Source organism: Callorhinchus milii, unplaced genomic scaffold (genome assembly GCF_018977255.1).
Source record: "Callorhinchus milii isolate IMCB2004 unplaced genomic scaffold, IMCB_Cmil_1.0 Scaffold2, whole genome shotgun sequence".
Classification (NCBI taxonomy): Eukaryota; Metazoa; Chordata; class Chondrichthyes; order Chimaeriformes; family Callorhinchidae; genus Callorhinchus; species Callorhinchus milii.
Window position 1 is genome coordinate 90,929,034 of NW_024704743.1, and position 21,029 is coordinate 90,950,062.

General features: G+C 39.1%; 1 protein-coding gene across 1 annotated transcript in view; it reads right to left on the bottom strand.

Moving 5' to 3' along the window:
- Positions 1-7,149: 7,149 nt before the first annotated feature.
- Positions 7,150-21,029, bottom strand: part of samd12 (sterile alpha motif domain containing 12) — a 69,012-nt gene continuing 55,132 nt past the window's right edge. The window contains exon 5 of the mRNA XM_007903225.2: positions 7,150-8,030. Coding sequence (XP_007901416.1) covers positions 8,008-8,030 — 23 coding nt within the window. The 3' untranslated portion in view covers positions 7,150-8,007. The remainder of the gene's footprint in view (positions 8,031-21,029) is intronic.

The following is a 21,029-nucleotide window of genomic DNA, read 5'->3' on the forward strand; positions in this document are numbered from 1 at the left end:
TTCCCATTTGAAAGCTACTATTGAATCTGCTTCCACCATCCTTTCAGTGCATTCAGGCAGTGCATTCCAGACCGTAACAAACCCCTGGGTAAACAAAATCTTGTCTCCCCTCTGGTTCTTTTGCCAATTATTTTAAATCTGCATCCTCTAGTTTTTGACCCACTCACCAGAGGAAATAGTTTCTCCCTAACTACTCTTATCAAATCCCCTCATACTTTTGAACACTTCTATTACATCTCCCCTTAACCTTCCCTGCTTTAAGAACAATTCCAGTCTCTCTGGGTTCTGCACATAACTGAAGTCCCTCATCCCTGATATCATGAATGAATTGCCAGCCTCAAATCCCATTCCTACATTTTAAAGGAAGTATCTCTCCTGAATTATGCATAGATATACATAGATTTACATAAACTTACCGATAGTAAGGTGACCAGAACTGCACACAATGTTCCAAATGTGGTCTAACTAAAGCCTTATATCAATTTAACATTACTCCTCTTGCCTGCTCTATTTGCCTAATTAGTAAAATAGTATTACTTCCTCCTGGCTCACACCGCGGCAGTAATAGACAAGTCTAATCTTGAACATTATTAATAAGCAACAGACACCTTACCTTTCTTTTTGAAACCCAAACTATATTTTAAAAAATCAATTACCCTTTTAAAAAAAATCATCAGGAGCTGTTATTAATCTTCAATTTATTCTTCCTTTCTTTAAAAAAAATAAAATTTCTGATGATAAAGAAAACTGAGCTGGAAGAGTTACAGAGTCGGATAGAATAAGGCAGCTGGCGTTTAGGGGATTATAATGTTTACATTAAAGTTGTTGAAAATAGTGATTCCTGACAGCAACTAAAGTGCATCTTGAGACATTAAACTCCTTTGTTTTCAATTATTACCATGGGAGAATGGGATTTTTAATGTCAATCTGGAGAGACAAGATCCAGCTAGGACTATCCTACCAGTTGGGGCTTTCGCTTGTAGGGTTAACAGGAGCTGAGTAGGAAAAGTCCAATGACTGGTCTGCCCTTCCTAGTCCTGCCGATGAACCAGACTTGCTGTGCTGCCATCAACAGTTCCCTGGAATACTGCAGACCTGCCTGGCTCAGGAACTGGACTACTGAGACCGCCACAGAGGTTTGGCTTGATTCTGATATTCCGATGCTAAACATGTCACCTTGAGAACCAGTTCTTTAGATCCAGTTAACCTCTCCCGCCCCCAGGAGGATAGTCAAGTATTGGTCATTTGACATCAGACAAGTTTGGGTTTGAGTCCTGGAGACAGGTTGACATTAAGAATCCCATTCTCCCATGGCACTACTTGAAAAAGAAAGGAGTTTAATGTCTCATGATGCATTTTAGTTGCTGGCAGGATTAGGTGGATGGCATGTACCAGAAATTCGTAGGGAACATAGTTCAGCATGAAATGCATGAAAGTATTGCCATCACCTTCCTGCTCACAACTCAGCACACGTCCCTTTCCAATGAGTGATGGTTCCACCAGTTAGAGGAGTGGAGCTTGAGCAGTATCTGCTTAACTCTCTGGGAATTAATTAAGGTGGATTCCAAGCCACAAACTTGGACTCAGCTTGTGACGTGCCAACCAACTTGATGTACTTGAGGTCCAAGACCAATACTGCGTACCAGGCTTACTCAGCACCAACTGCTTAATCCAGGTCCTCATGTGGGGGGCTTTAACTAACAAGACATGTCCGCTGTGAAGCCAACTCCATCCCCAGGGTGCTCAGCAACAAGTCAGTATAGGCTGGAGCCCTCCCTCCCTGCAGCCACTTCCCCCATTTACAACAAATCCACCTCAGTGCTTGATACCATACTTTGCAAATGGACCGGAGGAAACCTCTCAGACCCATTAAGGAGAACTGTTTCCACACAGGTCTTATATGCCATATATGATGCGCTGTATCAAATGCAAGGATCAATAAGGATTATTATCTCATTGAACCGGGGAAACTCCACTCTGATGAAAACAATTCTGGAGTGGAAATTGTGAGGGTGGGAGTGATGTAAACTTAAATTTAAGAGTTTTCCATAATTCTGCATGATTTTATACTTAAAGGCAACAGAGTTTTACAGGCTAAAATTAGGTAATGTTTGGGTTCACCATGTTTTAGATCTGAGTCATTCGCCCTATAACTTACTCTATTATTGTACAATTGTGTTATTTAAAATAGGTTAATTCAGTTCCTTTGAATCGGCCAGACTATTATTTCCTCCAGGCTAGTTCCTCTGTGAAGGTCAGCAGCTTTCAATTTTGACACAAAAAGTAATTAACAGAAATAGAAATGTATCCAAAATTCTTTGCAAACTCCAATGATACACTGATTTTTTTTAAAAAGGGAAAGATTGTGACCAACTGTTACATGGGATAAAGCATACATGGGATAAATCACAATAAATGATTATTATAAGGACATCCCCATTTTATCGCAGAACTTAATGGTCATTGTTTCCACAAAACACTGCATTTATGGCACCAATACCTCCTCTTCCTCAAGTACTGGCTGAAATGAATATTATCCTCGTCTCAATATGGGCACTCCACCCGCCAATATACTCACAACTCTTACACTCTCAAGTGAATGCTATTATGCATTTGAAATTGAAGAACATTGAATGTTCACTTATTCTTCCCAATGTTCATTTTTTTAAAACTTGGTGACATTCCAAAATAGGGTATTTAATACAGAAAACATGAATATTCCGAGCACTTTGATGAAACCTTCACTGAAGGTTTGCCATGTGAAATTTATCAGTAAAAAATAAAAATAAATCACTACAAAAGGTTACATGACACAATGTGTTAAGATATACGTCTTCAAATGAAGTCTGAGGACGGCTAACTAGAAAAGCAACTTTCCCTAAAGGCTATCAGAGTTACTCGGTCCTTTAAGTCTTTAATAGAATAAATTGACCCAATTACAGCAATTTATTACATCCTTGGCATTTATTAATTGGGGTTAGGCCAGAAAATGGAAATTTCCATTGGTGCAGTGAAGGTCAACATTCTGAGGCTTGGGCAATGCCTACTGACCTGCACCATAATCAAGCCTGAAGAGCTACAAACTGTCAGAGTATCAAAATATTTCTATCAAGCACAATAAAAACACTACAGTTAAATTTCATACATTTAAGTTTTAGCAAAAGTAAATCTTAATCCTACGACTTCTAGCCATCCAGTAAGTAATGTGCATTATTCAATGTGCAATTGCTTGTGAGGTCTGATCTGTATCCCTTCCTCTTTCCACTGACCACCCCAGGCAAAACATTTAGACTCAATGTACCATGGTAAAGCTTCGTTGCAAGAATAAAATAACTTCTCACTTTGCTTCTCCACACAAACTAACAGGCGTCAAAAGCATTTTTTTAAAAAAAATCATCATTGCTTTTTACTTATTATTGTAAAAAATAATTGCGGAATTATTTTCTACAGAATGTTAAAAAAATTAAACTATTCCAAATTCTACTTGTAGACAAAGAAAACAAAAGAGCAAACACAAAGGCTCAACTGGACCTGTATCAGCCTAATTACCTTGAAATAATTACTGTATTATTGTAACCTCTCAAGCCAGAAATTAAAACAAAATCCTACCTTGCTTGCAATATGCTTGCACAGAGTCTTAAGTAAACCACAGGTCATTTGAAAGTATGAACTAACTATGTATGCTAAGAGGAAAATACTATAACCATTCCATTACACCTATGGTGATGAGCACGCATTTTAGACATGCATAAATATATAGTGCATTCCTTCCCATAAAATTATTGAAGAATTCTTCTAGCCATTAACTGTGCAAAGTTTTGTTCTGACACTGTATGTACTATTCATCATCTTAGCCTGCAACGCCTTCCTACAGATAAAAGTTATTGAACACCTAAACCATTTTAAAAACAAACCGCATCACAGTATTTTCACTTGTTCAATCAATCGCTGAATATGAAACCTATGCGGTGCAGGTCACAATTGGATTGAATCATTTTAAAACCAATAGGCAAAAGAACAGGATGATTTGCAATATTAATAAATTCTTGAAATTTCCAAAGCTTCATCGTGTTAAAATATAGTAACAATAGCAAACAACAAGCAGCCCATGGCACAGCTTTCCAATATTGTAAATCAATATACACCGACTGTAAACAGAAACACTGGAAAACTGCAGCACGTTAATCAGCATCCAAAAGAGAAGCACAAGTTTCAAGTATGGCACTTCATTTGTTATTTTCTGGCCATCAAAAGCAAATTGTCATCAGAAAAAATTGCAACGATCGTTATTAATGATGTATGGATGCACTAATAACTTGAAGCATCCTTGCCAATGCCCATCATTGCATATTTTTAATAAAAGTGAAAAAAAAATAGCTTTCCTGATTCCACAGCGCCTACTGTTAGAAATAACCTTCACATGGCACGGATTCCCTGGCACAGTCTCATCTCAGCTTTTACACAATGATTATTAGCCACTTGGGCTTTGCTTCGAAAAGGTAACGCTTGGTAATCATCATTATCATTTCCAGGCACCCATTTTACTCCAACGCAATGTGCAGTTAAGTCTTTCAGTGGAACAGAAATGTTTTAAAGCAACTCTTGGAAAACTTATGAACCCTTTCTAGCCCAGGCACTTCATGTAAAAATTGGATTAATTGAATTAGTCAAAGTTTTGCAACCTTCTGAATAAAGCCAGATTAAATATATATATATACACATACACAGACAAAACACAGAAACCTTAATAATTCTAAGTCTTTTCTCACTGGGGTGTAAATACGGTTCATGAAAAACTTCAGAGCCAGCTGAGTAGTCAGTGAGGTGGTCTAATAGGCACTGCAAGTATCCAACATTATCGGAGTCCTGAACTTGAAAGGGTTAAAAAGGAGCGACTAACTCCCACTCAACATGATTTTGAAGAGAAGTGACTGGCCCAGGATTGAGGAAAGAATCCCTTCTTTCTTAAACTTTCAACTTTGCAACCGGCCTTAGGAAACTGGAAGAGACATTGTATTCATAAACGTAGGACTGCTTGTGGAATATTCATTGCATTTTTCATTTCATGGTAAAATATTAAAATGAAAACTGAATGAAACACTGCTAGTTTGTTTCCACGAGCATATCCAGTACCTGCAACGTGGCTAGTCTTCACATGTTTGAAAATGAGCTGAGCTCATCCAACTACCACACATATGCACTTGAATCAGAGATCACTCGCTCACTGTGCAGGGATTTTGTTCAATTTTGCTTCTCCATAGTCTCGATAAACGCAAGGGCAATCTAGTATCATACTCACCCGCCTGATTAACAGCACAGTTCAGAGATCAAACTGGAGACCAGGACTGTTCAGACAAAATCATACGGGCATTAATCTATGGAGAGCTGAAAGGTCACTTTTCAATTAATATTTTAAAAAGGTTTGTACAAAAAAAAGCTTGCATTATGCCCCATGGGCCAAAGATGCAGTAATGCAGTCAATAAAGTTTGCTGAGTTTGCTGATCTCAGTCATAGCAGAAGATGGGTGTTATATTTGGCCTTGTGCTCCTGAGCTGGAGGAATGGAAGAGGAAGTGAAAAAAATCACTAGGGTTCAGAGCCTATCCCCTGTTGAAGGGCATGAGTGTGTTTGATGTGCATGTTGTATTGAGCAAGGGCAAGGCTGAGCTCACCTCACCCATTATTCAATAGCTTGCTGACACTCACTCTCCTGGCTCACATCTTTAAAATGAAAGCTTGGGCGGGATACTTGGATGCTGATGCGATCAGAATAACCCTATCTCAGTAAGCATCAATTCCTTAAAGAGGGAGAAAATTAATAAAAAAAGAGGTAAAATCACTTCAACAGTATAGAATAATTGTTTGTATAATTCCCTACCATCTTATTCCCTATACTTTCTGAATAACTATATTGTTCTCCAATACAGGTTTGATTAACTTACAAGAAGGGTTTCTGGACACTTTTCATAGACTTTAGAATTTTTCTAAGCCACAGACACAAATTGGCAATTTTGGAAACCTCTGTAACATAGCTCATTTAATCGGCAGTCAATATGAAAGCATCGACTTGAAATCAGCTGCATGGTCATAAACTTAGCACCCACTTCTTGTTCAGATGATACCCCAATACAATTTGAAAGAGATTTTCTCTCAGAGGACACTGAGATTTGATGGATGCACAACATAATGGAAGTGCTTTTTAGCGGCAATGGGTTTTCAGGTTAAAATCACCGAGAGAGAAAGCAAGATATTATGCGTCACAGTTATTTGATGTTCAGCTGGCTCAAAATTCAAATAGAACAGGTATGTACCTATTAAGTTTCACCAGAGGGTGAAGGGAGATGGCTTTTGTGAAGTAAGTGATCTGGAAAAGGGAAATGGCAGCAGCAGGCTTGGGGAATGTGAACATCAATCGGGAACAAGATTGAAGATCAAGCAAAGCATTGTCACTGTGATCAGGTTCAACTGTTTTCTAATGTGAGCCGTGACTTGTTTTGATGTTACATTCAAGGGCTGGCACACTCAAATATCTACTCCATCTGTCAAGTTACAATTGTTCCATAAACCTGTGACTAGAGTTAATTTTTGGCACTTCCTAATATATTTGTACAGTGAAGTGAATCATCCAGGTTTTCTGCATGAGATGGCAGCTAATTCTATGTGGGCTCCACGCTCATGAAAACTTGGAAGAAAAATTTTAAACACTTTTTCCTCTTGGGTTATGGCTGAGTAGGTGAGGGGAAATGAGGGAAGAATGTATATATTGAAACTAGTTCAGACAATTCTGTTCAAATTTGAGCAATTACATTTCATTTCCTAGTTACAATATTAAGCAATTTGCTTCACCTTATTCAAACCCAGCAGTTGGTGACACGTCTCTGGTATTTGCAATTAGGTAAGCTGATTCGGTATAAAAGTTGTTTCAATGAATGTTCTCCACAGTGCATTTCACACAGCCACACAATCAGTATTACCACCACGTTTCACCCAAACGGTAAGATGACATTGTGATGTTTTATAAATTGGAATAGGCCTTTCTCTATAATGCAAATGTTTAGTCAGCCCCAATTCAAAGCTGGATCTCCTCCAGGTCCTTTAATCTTTAAACTGATTTAGGAGATACATTAAGTTTAACAGGTTTAATAAATAATGGAAAGGATGTAAAGATTGTATTATTATTTTTTTTAGATGGGGAAGGAAAGCAACATTATTCTGGGGCGTATAGTAGAAAAGGAGTGTAGACAAAAGATGTGTGTGTGTTTGTATATATGTATGCTTTGGAGGAAGCAAATCTGTAGCATACATCAATGATCATGTCACAAACTGAATGTAACCTTTTGAACAGCCCCAACACCCTACGATTTTGAAGTGAACGATAACAAACAATGAATGAAGAAAAGTGATGCAGTGTAGATACTGATACCAAGCTCCACGGCCTAAAACTGATAATTCTAAAAGGCAGCATTATAATTCAGTACTTCAACTATTTTGTTCCTAGGGCTAGAACCTATCCCCTGCAATCCCCCTCAACCCCATACTACAGTATTGAAATTTATATAAATATTACAGTACTTCATTCTTATTGTTTGCTCTTCTTCAATTACAATTAAGCACTGGCTTCTGACACCATGAGGAAGAACTGAAAGCAGAAATCACATTTGGAGCCATTACTGCTGACTAAAGCCTGATCTTATACCACCATCAGGATCAGCTCTGTTGAGCCTTTTTGTATATCAGAGTTTAAATAATGGAAATTCCTCCCATTTTTAAAAGGAGTTCAACAATTTACATTTAGGGAATGTACACCATTCGAGCCTCAAATTCCACGTGTTCTCAAAAGTTTCTGGAAAAAACATTTCAGAATCTCAGTTTTCTGGCACCAAAGACGACCATTTGTGTTGGGAGGAGATTTGCTGTTAAGGAGCAGTGAGTGAAGAGCCAGTTTTCCTCATCTTTGTGTGAAGCATTAGAAGCAGCAGCAGCAACAGTAGCTTCAGTAACATACACTTATGGTGAATTGTCCAGTGAGGCTGTAAGAACAAAAAAAGGCACATCATTACTAAGTTCACAATATCAGGGAGCCAATCCAGGGAGATGCATTACTATTATTGTTGATACACTGTCAAAACATTTCAAAGCCCTGTATTAGATTTACTGTAAATCCACGACTGTTTGTGGGACACTGCTGTGCATGTTTCGCCCACAAAACATAGTCAATTCACTTTACAGTATATTCTATGAAGCGCTTTGAGATAAGGCACTATATCAAATGCAAGGATTATTATTATTATTAAGTGTAGTGACTGTCTATTTTGTAGATGGACATGTCAGCCAATTTGTACACAGCAATGCATGCAAACAGTCATGAAGTGAGTGACCAATTTTATTTGGGGGATTGTTGGTCAGGACACTGAGAGAAACTCTCTTCTCTTTTCAAACAGTGCCAGTGCACTGTGCAGTGTCAGTGCAGCTGCCTCAGGATAATAATAATAATAATCCTTGCATTTGATATAGCGCTTTTCACGTCGGGAGGACGTCCCAAAGCGCTTCACAGAACACACTGTAAAGTGAATTGACTGTATATTTGTGGGTATGTAGAAACCTTGGTAGAAAATTGCCTGATTCTCTCATCCTCCACACATGGTCATTACATTCCACACGGAGAGAACCGAGGGGGTAAGAAATAAGAACTACATATTCAATAGGAAGAGTTGGGGGGACAGTACCTATCCTTCCAGATAGTCTTGAAAATAAATTTCTATCTTAAGTAGCTCCTCTGAGCAGGGGTACTTCTACACTAGGGCAAAATAAGAGCTTAGTAAGCCTTGCATTTTTCTGATATAGTGCCTTATCACGTCTTCAAGAAGTCTCAAAGCATGTCACAGAATATAGAGTAAAGTGAATTGACTGTATATTTTGTGGGCGAAACGCAGCAGCCAATTGCACGCAGCAGTGTCCCACAAACAGTTGTGGATTGAGTGACCAAATTATTATTTTTAAAATTTATTTTGAAGGGATTATTACCCCCTGAAAAGCGATCTGCCAATCGACTGACAACCAGGTCCCTACTTACTGTTAGGTAAACAGAGGCCTGTGTGGAGTAAGGAAACCTGCCTAAGTTTTCGCCTTGCTCGGGAAACAAACCTGGGTCCTCTTGCTTGTGAGGCAAGTACTCTAACCACTGGCTCCACCATAATACACAAAACAGCATATCCCCTTAGCTTTAGTTATAACCAGCAGAACTAAACAATACATTGATATGTTTCTAACAATGACTGCTTGTCAAAACTATAATGAGGTAATGCAGTACTATTTCCTCTAGTTCATTTTGCAGCTATTCTACACATTGTATCTTTGTTTTCAAGAATTCCTATTTCCTGTATGAAAACTGTAGCAGAGCACGACCTTGGAGGTCTGGTTGGATTTAATTAGCAATGTTGCCCTCACAATCATGTTCCGAAAACCATGCTCTTCTGTACAACAAATGATAAAATACAAGGCGGGAAAAAATCTAGCCATTGTTTATTAAAAATTGCAAATCAGTCACAATACAATAAATAGTCTCTCGATCTTAATTTTTCTCAAACAATAGCTCCACAGTTAAGAGTCTAAATTGTATTTACATTTTAAGATCATTAAATTCTCCTAACTACATAAGAATGAATTTTACTGGAAAGATATGAGAATTTGGCAGCTTAGGACCTATAAAACACAGTCACACCACTTTAGTGTATATCCTATGAAGCGCTTTTCGACGTCTTCACAACACAATAAGGCACCATATCAAATAAAAGAAAAAGGAATATATTTTTTCCAAGTTCTGTAATCTGGTGACCTCAAACTGTACAAAGCTTAGATATCTGAGTCTTGCTGACAGCATGAAGAGAAAATAATATAATAATCCTTGCATTTGATACAGCACCTTATCATGTCTTCGAGATGTCTCAAAGGGCTTCACAGAATATACTGTAAAGTGAATTGAATGTATATTTTGTGGGCAAAGAGAATGCAGAAGTACACCTGATAGTATTGAGAGGATCTGTATACACCCACAACAACAGTATACACTTGTACAGGCCTTTTACATCAGGAGGACTTCTCCAACCGCTTCACACAGCAGTTCAATATGCAGCCGCATCATTTAGAACCAAAGCCGAAAAATCATGACAATCCTATTATCGGAAGAATAGAGAGGGATTGGTGGATTGTGAATGGCGAGAATAGTGTGCGCCGGTTAGGTTGTGAATGGTGAGAGTGGCTACCTTGCAGCACATCCCAGGGAGATCACAAACCTGTATGATTTAAGTCACGTAAATTTCAATGATTAGGATCTCCCATTGGTATGTAGGTTTTCAGCCATTCTGCTCCTCTCTCTGGAACGGCACCCGACTCGCTCTCTCCTTCCCTTCCTCTTTCAAGGCATGCCTCAAAATGCACATCTTTGAACTCTCTTTCAGTCATCTTTCCCCTCCCCACCCCTAACTCGGCTCTCTCCCCCAGCTTGGTCCCATTTTGCACTGAATGCACATTGGGACACCCTCCCTACATTAAATTTAAATTGTATTGTGCTGTATTCACTCAGCACCTATTGAGCAAGAAAAACATGCGGTTTTCTGAAGAACAATTTATCATCAGTAATTAACTCATTCAAGATACCAAAGACAATTATATACACTGCTGAGAAAGCAATAGTCATAAATTTTGTTGACAACAGAAAAAAGACAGGTCTGATGATCACCTGGGGCCACTGGAAGGAAAGGTGCCAAAATACTTTTTGAGGGGATTTTAAAGTTGGTGTTGACCATATTGGTGAAATGGAAAGTGTGTAAACCATTGCACAAAAGATTGTAAACTGCTCCAGAACCCAATAACATCAACAAAATTCTTTCTGCTCCATTTAAAGATTTACTGCTGCAGCAATTCAATTTCTGCCATTAAATACCGCAGCCTTGAGCGCAAAACCTTTCAACACTGAAGCACAACAGCACATTGACCTTCTGGAGATTTTACCATCGTTATCAGAAAATAAAACTGTTCTCTTCAAGGCCTGGATTTTTCTTATATCTCTTCAATCAAATGCAGTTCAGGAGGGAGCACAGTATTGTTGGACATCCTTTGGATGAAATGTTAAACTAAGGTCCATCCTACCTGGATTAAAGATCCAGATGGACTATTTGAAAAGAGAATTGGTTGCCGCATTCTCCTATAAATTCAGTCATTATACTTTACAGAAATTTTGTGAAGCTCTTTGAGACATTGACTTCATTGGCACTATTTCAAATGGAAGGATTGCTATAAAAGAAAATGGCCTGTTCTTGTGTTCCTGCATGCTTGCCTATTAGTAATAATATTAATAATGATTCTTGCATTTGATATCGTGCCTTAACATGTTATTGAGACATCACAAAGCGCTCCACAGGATATACCAGAGGATCGAATTCAAGATCCTCATCCTCACCTACAAGACCATTCACGGCCTTGCTCCCTCCTACCTCTCCGATCTACTATCCCCCTACTTACCTGCCCATAGCCTCCATTCCTCTGGCTCCGGCCTTATATTTTATGGAATTAGGAATTGTCCCTCCAGAAAGAGAGTGCGCATTCCAATATGTGAATTTCCATGTTTAGGCGTTATACTTGGAACTCTCAGACTGGTCTGGATACTCATAAGCAACAGTGATGTATTTTTACATGTCTCACACATCCAGCTGACCAAAAAAAAAGCTAAATACAGTGGATGTTAAAATGATCACATTTGATCACAATTTTTCTGATATTGTTTCCTTAAACTGAAGTATATTTGCTGCTTACATGTAATTGATGTAGTTTATATGGATTTTCAAAAGGCGTCTGATAAAGTGCTACATAAGAGACTTGTAAGCAAAATAGAAGCCCACGGTATTAAAGGACAGTGGCAGCATGGATACAGAACTGGCTGGGATACAGAAAGCAGGGAGTGGTGGTGAACGGTAGGTTGTTTTTCTGACTGGAGGGAAGTGTACAGTGATATCCCCCAGGGGCCGCTATTGGGACCACTGGTGTTTTTGATCTATATAAATGACATGGACTTGGGTATAGGGAGTACAATTTCCAAGTTTGCAGATGATACTAAGCTGGGAAAAGTAATAAACAGTGAGGAGGATAGTAGCAGACTGCAAGAGGACATAGACCGACTGGTAAAATGGGCAGAGACGTGGCAGATGAAGTTTAATGTGGAGAAATGCGAAGTGATGCATTTTGGGAGGAAGATTGAGGAGAGGCCATATAAGCTGATGGTACAATCTTAAAGGGGGTGAAGGAACAGAGAGACCTGAGGGCTCATATAAGTAAATCTTTGAAGGTGGCAGAACAGGTAGATACAGCTGTTAAAAAAACAGATGGGATACAAGGCTTTATAAATAGGGGCATAGAATACAAAAGTCAGGAAGTTATGATGAACCTTTATAAACCACTGGTTCGGCCTCAGCTGGAGACTGTGTTCAGTTCTGGTCCCCACACTTTAGGAAGAATGTCAAGGCATTGGAGAGGGTGCAAAGGAGATTTACCAGGATGGTACCAGGAATGAGGGACTTCAGTTATCAGGAGAGGCTAGAGAAGCGAGGATTATTCTCCTTGGAGCAGAGAAGGTTAAGAGGAGACTTAATAGACGTTTTCAAAATTATGATTCTACGATAACGTTGAAGTTAGGAACTACAGTCGGAAAGTTTTTCTTTTTCAAAGAAAATCTCCTAGCAAAGGTCACTGGTTTGGAACTAATTGATTTATTCCATTAAATCACTTAATGCTATTCTGTAAACTGTAATGAAACTCGCTACAGTAGATTGGAAGCAGTTCGGGCAGAGCAAAAGTGATTTCATTGCAAAACAGTGGGAACGTCCAAGATGCTTGTTGAAGCTTGTTTTACCCAACCCCTCCCATGACTCACAAGAAGTCATTGTTGCATTGTATTGCAAGGTTTTGCATCTGTTATGGAAAAAAAAGTCTTTTGCTATAACAACCAGGAACAATAAGATTTTAAAAGATACATTCTATAACCATGCGAATTTCCACTCCTTTTTTTTAAAGAAAATGCTTAGGAAAAGTGCATTGGATGGATGCACTTTTCGTTTTGAAAATACAATGAAATATGACTCAATTTAATACCATAATGAGCATATGAAAACAGGATAATCAAAGAAAGAGAAAGGGTACATTTACTTATAGAGGAGCATAGAATTCACTTGATGGCTGTTTGTGGGACATTGCTGTGAACAAAGTGGCTGCACACAAATACACTTAACAACAATATCTTGTGAAGCACTTCCGGATGTCTCAATGCTATGATAAATTAAATGCCAGGATTATTATTTCTATTTGCACTTAGCACTGCTTTACTGAGTTTCTACATTAAATAGAAGTTAAAAGTGCATATAAATCAGATTTTAAAGAGTGTCAGTTTGATTCTGAGCCCTGGTCTCAAAAGGATTTGATGCTATTAGTTACAGCATGAATTCAATTTAGCTCTGCTGATTTCCATCAAATGTTGAAACTTAAAGATTACATTTAAAATTTATTTGAAATGGGCCTTAAAGACATTTTAATGTTATTCGGGGAAGGTTGTGCTCTCAATTCTTCAACAACATTAAAAAAAGAGTCACTGTTCATTGTCGCCTGGTCGAGTTCTGTGGAGGGAGACACTCTCCTCTGCTTCGAGGCCTCATGGACATTTTTCACACAGCAACACATTCGACAACAAGTGTTTTTCCTTGCAATTGCTATAGCACCTTTCATATGAGGAAGATGTCCCAAAGCGCTTCATATGATATACTGTAAAATGTGCTGACTGTGTGTTTTGTAGGGGAATGTGGCAGCAAAGTTGCACACAGCAATGTCAGATAAACAGCAGGAGACGAGGAGAAAGAAACTCCCTTCTCTTCGAATGGTGTCATGGGATCTTTAACATCCACCTGAACAGACAGACAGGACTTGATTTAACATCTCATCCGAAGGACGGCACCTCCAACAATGCAGCACTCGCCCAGCATTTTAGTTAAAAAAACACAAGACAAAATACTACAGATGCCGAAAATCTGAAATTAAAACAGAAGTCACTGGGAACACTCAGCAGGTCAGGTAGTATCTATGGAGCATTTATTACCTTTATTACCTTAAAGGTTTTGTTGAACACATTCAACACTAACAAGTCGTTATATCAAATGTATTGTTTTTATTCCAGATTATCACCACCCTTTTTTTAATGTCTCAAAATGTTCTGATGAAAGGTCATCAACAACAACAACAACAACAAGATTCCATTTATAAAGCGCCTTTCACGTCAGGAGGACGTCCCAAGGCGCTGCACAGTTGGGTCATGACCCGAGCAGGGGGGAAATGGTCAGGGTGAGAGGAGGGAAGGGAGGGAGCGAGGAGGGGGAAGAGAGTCGAGAGGGGAGCTGAAGGCACGGTCAAAGAGAAAGGTTTTGAGACTGGCCTTGAAGGAGGAAAGGGAGGAAGCGGCGAAGGCACTGGGGGATGGAGTTCCAGAGCCTCGGGGCTGAGAGGCTGAAGGCCCGACCACCGATGGTAGGGCGGTTGGGGCGGGGGACGTGGAGCAGACCAGAGCCAGAGGAACGGAGGGTACGGGCAGGTAGGTAGGGGATAGTAGGTTGGAGAGGTAGGAGGGAGCAAGGCCGTGAATGGCCTTGTAGGTGAGGATGAGGATCTTGAAATTAATCCTCTGGGGGATGGGGAGCCAGTGGAGGCGAGTGAGGGTGGGAGTGATGTGGTCCCGAAGCCTGGTGCGGGACAGTACACGAGCTGCAGAGTTCTGAGGACGTTAAATCATCGACCTGAAACGTTAACTCAATTTTCTCTCTCCATAGATGCTGCCTGATCTGATGAGTGTTCCCAACTTCTGTTTCAATCCCAGCATTTGAGTGTCAACTTAGACTGTACAAGCTTTAAGTCCCAACATGTGGTTTGAACCCATATCTTTCTGATTCTGAGACGAGTCAGAAGGCAGGTTATTCAACCATAATGGATCTTCACTAACCCCAATTCTATTCTCAACTTGATTTCCAGAAATGCATATTTTCTAGCAGGTGTCATTGGGCACTGAGCAAAATCATGACAAATTTTACCTTTTTGTATCACTGGACTGTGAACAGAAAATTTCCGTGAGAAATTAGAGGGAGATCTATTTGGATTTTGAATCCAGATCTGACAAGCATCCAGAAAGTGCTTCTGAGAATAGAAACCTGGGAAGATTAGAGTCATTGTTGATATTGGAATACGACTATAGAAATGTAAATTGTCTGCGGTTATGTATCCCTTCCTCATTCAAATTCACCCCCGAAGAAAATCACATTGATTGCCTACTAACTTCATTGTAGCATGCGACAGGTTGTTGGTGCAATTTAGTTGTCTTGTTTGCTTACAGAATATTCATTCCTTAATTCATTTCCAATCATTCTCATTTTATTAAGCGCTTTGAGATGCCCTTTTACGTGAAAGGCACTACATAAATGTAAATTGGTGTTGCAGTCATAAAACAGAATTTTACCCTGCTGGAAATGATTTGTACATGGTACGAGAAAAAGAGCTTGGGGGAACACGAACTACTTTCACAAAAGGCAATAAAGACTGCTGTGTTGTACATCAGTAGGGAGTCATGCTAGCGTTCCAGCAACATCAATTTAAATAAAAGTTTCTCTACTTGCTAAGTCCCATTTGAGGTTGGGGCTTAAGCTCCTGAAAGGAAAGACTGTGAAAGAAGTCAAGCAGGACCACCATTGATAGGTCAGACAATTTATCAACACAGATTAAATGTTAAGTAATGGGTCAAACTTTTATAAATTATAAGTTATAAATTATAACACATTTTAAGCAAAACTTTCTGGCTACGGAGGTGTTCTTGTGGTGGAATTGATTTTTCTTTCATAATCTCTAAGGCAGCAGGACTGAAAACGTCCTTTTTAGGGGCCCTATAGTGGGTCTGCAGACATTTCAGAGGTGATGTGTTTTGTTTGGTTATAAACAGGAGGTTTAACTCACTGTGAATTGCTTTATTACTGGGTTATTAAGATAAAACAGCAGGAGTTTACCTTGCTTTTTAGTGAGGGGGATTGCATTAAAATACATTCTATTCTTAAAACTCAAGAAAATCTTAGGAGGAAAAGAAAGAATTGAAATTCAATGTGCCAGCTGATGAAACCATCTCTCTTTCTCTCAAAAGCTGAAGACAGAAGCTTTTTAGCTTTGCTTTTCTATTGCCAAGAGGATAAACACAATGCTGGAGAGTTTTAGAGATTAAACTATAAAACACAAAACCACTGGTAGTTGTCAAAAAGAAACCGATAAATTGCTGAGTGCTGCAGTTTTCTCTTGGGATTAAAGAGATTTTGTAATCTGGCAACAAGTAAATTTATAATGCTAAACAGTGCACCAGCTATACTAACCTGCTCTTTTCAATCGGTGTATCAAACTCAGCTACACTAATCTGCCCTTTTCAATGGACCTAATAAACCAGCCACACTAACCTGCTCTTTACAGCTAAGAACTAATTTTAAAAAAATCTATCTACTACACTTGGCACTCTACAATACAGTATATACACAAAAGATACATTTTGCCAACAAAATATACAGTCAATTCACTTCACAGTATATTCTGTGAAGCGCTTTGAGATGTGATAGGCGCTATATCAAATGCAAAGATTATTATCTTTAATTAATGCATTAACATATCTGCATAGACTTGACTTTTGTGCTTGGATTCTTAATCTAAGTGGACAGACAACTCCAAGCTGTTATTCTACATGGGCACTATATAAATGCAAGTTGCTTTCATTATTCTCATTTTAAAGGTAATATTAAGATTTACACATTAACAATTCTGTAAATTACATTATATCATTCAAAACTAGAGGGTAATTGTATTATCTTATAATCTCTAACAAGATCTCTAGAAAGTTTATCACAGTTGATTTGGGAAAATAAGATTCAGCTAACGTTTGATACTTTCTAATTGAAACTGCATTTTTTGATTAGGAAACATCGCAGCACACACAATGGATTGCTTCGGGTCCGCTCAATCAATTTATTCAATTACCAGCCTCAACGGACCAACTTTCTTGAAGTCCTGTGCTTTGTCCTGAGAAATGTGAGGAAAGAAAAATAATTGCAGGCTTGCATCCAGGTCAGAAACAAACGCTTTTGCCCCGCCATTCAATAATATCATGGCTGATCTATTCTAACTCCATCTACCCGCCTTATCACCATATCCCTTAATCCCTTTATCCACAAGAAATCTATCAATCTCAGTCTTGAATATGTTCAAGCACTGAGTATCTACAGCCCTTTGGGTAGAGAATTCCTAAATTCACTACCCTCTGAGTGAAGAAGTGTTTCCTCAACTCAGTGCGAAAGGGCTTACCCCTAATTTTAATATAGGCCTAAATTGCTTAACCTATCCTCATAACTCATCTCCCTCATCCCAGGTACCAACCTAGTGAATCTTCCAAGGAGAGTACATCCTTTCTTAAATAAGGAGACCAAAACTGCACGTAATACTCTCGATGCGGTCTCACCAGGGCCCTATACAGTTGCAGGAAGACTTCCCTACTCTTATATTCTACCCAACCCTTTTGTAACAAATACCAACGTACCATTAGCCTTTCTAATTACTTGCTGTACCTGCAAACTAACTTTTTGTGACTGGTGTACAAGGACATCCAAGTCCCTCTGAACGCTAACACTATCTAGTCTCTCCCCTTCTAAAAAATAATCTGCTCTAATAATAACAAATAATAATAATAATCCTTGCATTTGATAGAGCGCTTTTCACGTCGGGAGGACGTCCCAAAGCGCTTCACAGAGTACACTGTAAAGTGAATTGACTGGATATTTGTGGGCAAACGCGGCAGCCAATTGCGCACAGCAGTGTCCCACAAACAGTCATAGATTGAAAATGACCAATTTATTATTGTTTTTAGTTTTGGGGGGATTATTATTAGGCTCTGTGTGGAGTAAGGAAACTTGCCCAAGGTTTCGCCCTCTGCCTGGAAATGAACTCAGGTCTCTCACTTGCAAAGCGAGTGCTCTAACCACTGAGCCACAGGACTCCACTGCTCTACTGCTTTTGCCACCTAGGTGGATGACTTCACACTTCCCTACATTATACTTCATCTGCCACCTATTTGCCCACTCACCTAGCCTATCCAAATCTCGTTGAATTTTTTAATGTCATCCTCGGTGTTTACTCTCCCTCCTAGTTTAGTGTCATCTGCGAATTTGGATATATTAAGTTCGATGTCCTCATCTAGACCGTTGATGTAGATTGTAAATAGTTGAGGCCCAAGCACTGATCCTTGTGGCACTCCACTAGTCACATCCCACCAATCTGAGAAGGACCCGTTTATCCCTACTCTTTGTTTTCTTCCCGTTAGCCATTCTTCAATCCATGCTAATATATTCCCCTTAATTCCATGGGCCCTAATCTTGTGGATCAACCTTTTATGCGGCACCTTATCGAATGCCTTTTGGAAATCTAAATACACTACATCCACTGATTCCCCCCTATCTAATCTAATTGATATGTCCTCAAAAAATCTAAAAGATTTGTTAAGCATGATTTCCCTTTTGTAAAGCCAGGTTGACTCTATCTAATCATATTGTGATCCTCTAAGTACCCCACTACGACATCTTTAATTAAGGATTCTAGAATTTTCCCTACCACCGATGTCAGACTAACTGGTCTATAGTTCCCCATCTTTTGTCTCCCACCCTTCTTAAATAGTGGTGTTACGTTTGCGATCTTCCAATCAATGGGAATCGTTCCAGAATCCAAAGAATTTTGGAAGATCAGACACAAGGCCTCCACTATCTCATGAGCTACCTCTTTTAAAACCCTAGGATGCAAACCATCAGGTCCAGGGGCCTTGTCACTTTTTAATGCCAACAATTTCCCTAGCACCAATTCTTTGCTAATGTAAATTTCCCTAAGTTGCTCCCTATCATTAGCCCCTTGGTTCATCTCTATTTCTGGTAAACTTTTTGTGTCTTCTAATGTGAAGACAGAAGCAAAGTATTTATTTAGGGACTCTGCCATATTCTTATCTCCCATTATAATTCCTCCTGTCTCTGTCTGTAATGGACCCATATTTACTTTTGCTAGCCTATTCCTCTTAATGTATTTATAAAAACTCTTACAATCAGTCTTAATGTTCCTAGCTAGCTTGCCCTCATAATCCATTTTCTCACTCTTAATGAGATTTTTGGTTTTCCTTTGTTGGTCCCTAAAACATACCCAGTCCTCAGTTTGCTACTCTTTTTGGCAGTTTTATAGGCCTTTACTTTTAGTTTTATACTTTCTCTAACTGCTCTAGTTAGCCACGGATGAACTGCTTTCTCTGTGGTACTCTTATTCCTCAAGGGAATATGTGATCGCTGAGAATTATGCACTACATCTTTAAACATTTGCCATTGATCTATTGTCATATGCATTAATCTAATTCCCCAGTCTATTTTAGCTAATTCTTCCCTCATACCTGCAAAGTTAGCTTTATTTAAATTTAAGACCCTTGCTTTAGATTTGACTACATCGCTCTCTAACTTAATACTAAATTCTATCATGTTATGATCACTCTGCCCTAGAGGAGCCTTAATAACTATATTACCGACTAGCCCTGTTTCGTTATACAAAACAAGCTCGTTGGTTCCTCAGCATACTGCTGCAGAAAGTTATCTCTCATACATTCTATAAACTCCTCCTCTACCCTACCTTTGCTGATTTGGTTTTCCCAATCTATGTGAAGATTGAAATCACCCAATATTACTGTATTACCTTTGCTACATGCTCCTCTAATTTCTTGATTAATACCCTGCGCTATGCTGTGATCAGTGTTTGGGGGGGGTCTATAAACTAACAAAAACTACTACTATAAACCCACTAATGTTTTCTGCCCCTTGTTATTTCATAATTCTTCCCATACCATCTCTACATCCTGGTTATCTGATTTGAAATCCTTCCTCTCTACTGTTTTTATTCCATCCTTTATTAACAAAGCTACACCCCCNACCTCGTTTTCCACATTGTCTATCCTTCATATAAGTTGAAAACCCCAGAATATTTAACTCTCACCCTAGATCTCCTTGTAATCATGTCTCAGTAATGGTTACTAGATCATACCTGTTTGTATCTACCTGTGCCTTTAATTCATCTATCTTATTCCGAATGCTTCGTGCATTCAAATATAGTGATTTTAATTTCTTACCATTTCCCCTACTCTCTGCTGCCCTATCTTCTTTACTGATCTTCTTACCCCTCTTTGACCTATTCTGTTTATCTCTCTCGCTATTCTGTTCTGCCACCTTTAGATTTCTTAATATTGCTGGCTTGCGATTATTTCTAATCGTATCCCTCCCACCTTTACTAGTTTGAAGCTTTATTTATCTCCCTATGTATTCGATTTGCTAGGACATTTGTCCCAGCTTGATTTAAGTGGAGCCCATCTTTTTGAACTAGACCCCTTTTCCCCCAATACTGGTGCCAGTGGCCCATAAAATGAAACCCCTGCATTCTGCACCACTCCCTCAGCCATGCATTTAACTCTCTAATTTGCTTATTCCTGTACCAATTTACACATGTCAAAGAAAGCAATCCTGATATCACTACCTTTGATGTTTTTTGTTTTAATTTAGTTCCCAGCTCCTTGAACTCCCTCCTCAAATCATCACAACTAACCCTACCTATGTCATTGGTACCTATGTGAAATACCACCAATGGATCCTCGCCCTCATATTTTAGATTCTCCTTCAGCCCTGCCGAGGCGTCCTTCACCCTGGCCCCAGGAAGGCAACAAGCCTTCGGGTTTCCTGGTTGTGGCTGCAGATAAGTGTATCTATCCGCCTGATAGTCTTGTCCCCAATTACTACAACTTTCTGTTTGTTTCCCCTAATATTGGAATCACGTTTTCCTTCCTCCTCACAGGCTTCCTTGTCCACACAGGTTGCAAGGATCTTGTAACTGTTGGCCAAGGTTAAAAGCCTGAG